At 43.0% G+C, this 3,643-nt stretch overlaps 1 protein-coding gene across 1 annotated transcript; it reads left to right on the forward strand.

Annotated features, from left to right (window-relative positions):
* Positions 1–523: 523 nt before the first annotated feature.
* Positions 524–2,116, forward strand: LOC123255965 (tyrosine-protein kinase Yes-like). The gene has a single exon (XM_044684671.1). It carries the CDS (start codon positions 524–526, stop codon positions 2,114–2,116), a length of 1,593 nt encoding a protein of 530 aa, XP_044540606.1.
* The last annotated feature ends 1,527 nt before the right edge of the window (positions 2,117–3,643 follow it).

Genomic DNA, 3,643 nt, shown 5'->3' on the forward strand with positions numbered 1-3,643 from the left:
GTTCCTGAGGACTTCCCAGGGCTGCTGTGAGGGACTAGTGAGCCGGGGGCCATGAGTGTGCTTGGAAACGTAAGGGAAAGCACTTCCACGCGCTTTAACGTATAGACTCTAAATGCTTTACAAGCATTAGTCCCAAGACTGCTCAGTGAGCACCCAGTAGCCGGCTACAACGGATGATCTTCTGCCTTTCCGTCGAGCCGGAGAGAAATTCCGATGTTCAGCAGAGGGATCCGGGCCGTAGCACAGGCCTACAATCACCCCCCAAAGCTGTTGCTTCTTTTGCTTCTGTTTCCGCATCAGTAAAATGAGTCCAGCTAGGTTTGATGGAAGGTAGAGCTCGTTAAAACTGTCAGAGAGAGGTGGAGGCGGCGGTGAGGGCGGCCGCGGAGGGAGAGGGAGGCCCCGCTGGCCGCCCAGATCCTGCGGCTCTCGCCTCCACCTCGCTTTCCTCTCCCCTCCATCTTCCAACGGAAGCCACCACCGCAGCCGCCCCTCCTGCGAACCGACGCGAGCAGACTCAGCAATGGGGTGCGTTAGAAGTAAGGAAAGCAAAGATCCAGCTATGAAATATGGAACCCCAAGCAGTACAGAGAATATTAATATAAATGTGGGTCGTTTGGGATCAGAACTTAGCCTAGAGTGCCAGTCATCTTCCGTAAGGGGATCAACTGTTAATTTCTCCAGTTATTCCACGGAACCATATGGAGGTGCTTCCTATTCATCTGTGTTAAGTCCAGATTCGGCTGGCCAAGCAGATGATGTTTCTCTGTTTGTGGCCTTATATGACTATGAAGCTAGAACTGCAGAAGATCTTGGTTTTAGGAAGAATGAAATCATTGAAGTCATCAGTAAAATGGAAGGAGACTGGTGGGAAGCAAGAGCCGTAGCGACAGGAAAGACTGGCTTCATCCCTAGCAATTTCGTAGCTCCCGTCCACTCCATTCAGGCCGAAGACTGGTTTTTCGGCAAACTGAGCAGAAAAGATGCCGAGAGACTCCTTCTGTCTCCTGGGAGGCCACGAGGTATGTTCTTAGTAAGAGAAAGTGAAACCACCAAAGGAGCCTTTTCCCTTTCTGTTCAGGACTGGGATGAGGTCAAGGGGGACCACGTCAAACACTACAAAATTCGGAAAGTGGACAATGGGGGATACTATATCAACACCAGAGCACAGTTTGACACTTTGAAGAAACTAGTCGAATACTACAGAGACTGTGAAGATGGCTTGTGCCATGTGTTAAGCACTGTGTGTCCTCCGGTGAAACCTCAGACTCCAGGTCTGGCCAAAGACGCTTGGGAAATTCCTAGAGAATCTTTAAAGCTAGAAGTGAAGCTAGGACAAGGCTATTTCGGTGAAGTATGGATGGGAACATGGAATGGGAAGATAAAAGTGGCCATCAAAACACTAAAGCCTGGTACCATGATGCCGCAAGCTTTCCTTCAGGAAGCCGAGATCATGAAGAAACTAAGACATGATAAACTGGTCCCATTATATGCTGTTGTTTCCGAGGAACCCATTTATATTGTCACGGAATGGATGACAAAAGGAAGCTTATTGGATTTCCTCAAGAAAGGAGAAGGAAAGCACTTGAAGTTCCCACAACTGATCGATATAGCAGCCCAGGTTGCCGATGGTATGGCATATATCGAAAGAATGAACTACATCCACCGAGATCTTCGAGCGGCTAACATCCTCGTAGGAGATAACCTTATTTGTAAAATAGCAGATTTTGGATTAGCCAGGCTAATTGAGGATGATGAATACACTGCAAGGCAAGGAGCCAAATTTCCAATCAAGTGGACAGCTCCTGAGGCGGCATTATATGGTCGTTTCACAATTAAATCTGATGGTTGGTCATTCGGAGTTCTGCTAACAGAACTTGTAACAAAGGGTAGAGTGCCATATCCAGGGATGGTAAATCGGGAAGTCTTGGAAAAGGTAGCAAAGGGATACAGAATGCCATGTCCTCAGGGCTGCCCAGAATCTCTCCATCAGCTGATGAACCTTTGTTGGAAGAAGGAGCCTGAGGAAAGGCCAACATTTGAATATATTCAGTCCTTCTTAGAAAACTACTTTATTACTACAGAACCACAATACCAGCCATCTGACAATATATAAGTGGCAACCCTACACCACATGTCCAAATTTGCCAGAATGTAAAAGAACTTGTGTAGAGTTCCCCACTTACGAAAAGGAGTCTAAAGAAGAAAATCTTCTCCACTCTGCAGGCTCTTCATGGCAAACTGGCATTCCAGATACACTTGCACAAAACCACTGTTTACTGTTAACTGTGTTAAACTCTAAAGAACCAATGATGCAATTTTCCAATTTATTTCGGGGTCCAAAGAAAGTTTAATTAAGATACTAATGACAGTATGAATGTTGGCATGATAACGAATAGCAACGAGGCTACTATTTGTAAATCCCTTCCTTTCTTTATTTCCCCCAAACTCAGAATTTCCATATTCGAGGAAAACCATTTAGCATGACGTATAAACCTGGGAGATAAGCACAAATGCAAAATGACACTTTCAGTACGATTTTAAACCAAGGAACTTTTGGGTATTGGACCAAACATTTCCAATCCAGTTCTGTAAAATTTTCTCCATAATTTTAATAAAATTTATCATATTTGATAGATAAATCTATAACACTGATTTAATTTTCCTTTAGCATAAGCTAATCCAGGTTTTGGAAAGAAAAAAAAATTAATCTAAATGACATATGACTTGGTTAAATGTTAGATGTCAGGCAATGAAATTGGAAAGTGTAATGCACTGGTAAGACTTATTTTGATGTAACTGGAAAATGGCAGGAGAGATTCTTCTTTTTAATTATGTTTCGACTAGCTCAAATGAGAATAATGAAGTACTAGGAAATGTGCTGATATTTTATCAGATTACGATCATAAAAGCTGACGGTTTGGGACTTGAAATTATAGTCTACACTCTTAGGGAAGAGTTGTTAATCTTTAGTTCTTAAGAAAGAAAACAAGGCCAATCTTTAGAAAGTGCATTTCTAAAAAATGAAATTGGTACTGGGAGATGGAGCTGTGTACTCATGGTGATGGGCGCCACAAATGTCAAATGGCACCAGTTCAGGGTTTTGAATGATTGCACTTTTGCTTTTCTTGAATATATGATGTTTAACAGACAGAAAAAGATGTGTTTAAGAGGAAAATGGGAAAAGAAAATTTGAAAAAATATAGGTAGGGGGACAAAGTGTTTAATGTTGACCTAATATAGTGACAACATGGCTTTTCTGGCATTCAAAATATCCAACACTGTAACTATTTTCTGTGATTTCAGACATAAGTAATGTGACTAAGATCATGGGGCTCTGTGGCTTTATTTTTTTAAATATACATCCAACTCTGTGTTATCACCCTCAAAGTAGTCAACATGGAAGGCTTATAAACCCTTTATTCCAACAATGCTGTCATTACCCAAAACATTTTTGGAACCTTTTTGGAATTGCCTTCAGAACTTATTCTTCTGGGGGGGGGGGCATCTGAGTAGCTCAGTGGACTGAGACAGGAGGTCCCAGGTTCAAATCTGGCCTCAGACACTTCCCAGCTGTCTGACCCTGGCCAAGTCACTGACCCCCATTGCCCACCCTTACCACTCTTCTACCTTGGAGCTAATA

Source organism: Gracilinanus agilis, unplaced genomic scaffold, assembly GCF_016433145.1.
Source record: "Gracilinanus agilis isolate LMUSP501 unplaced genomic scaffold, AgileGrace unplaced_scaffold54812, whole genome shotgun sequence".
In the NCBI taxonomy this organism is placed as follows: domain Eukaryota; kingdom Metazoa; phylum Chordata; class Mammalia; order Didelphimorphia; family Didelphidae; genus Gracilinanus; species Gracilinanus agilis.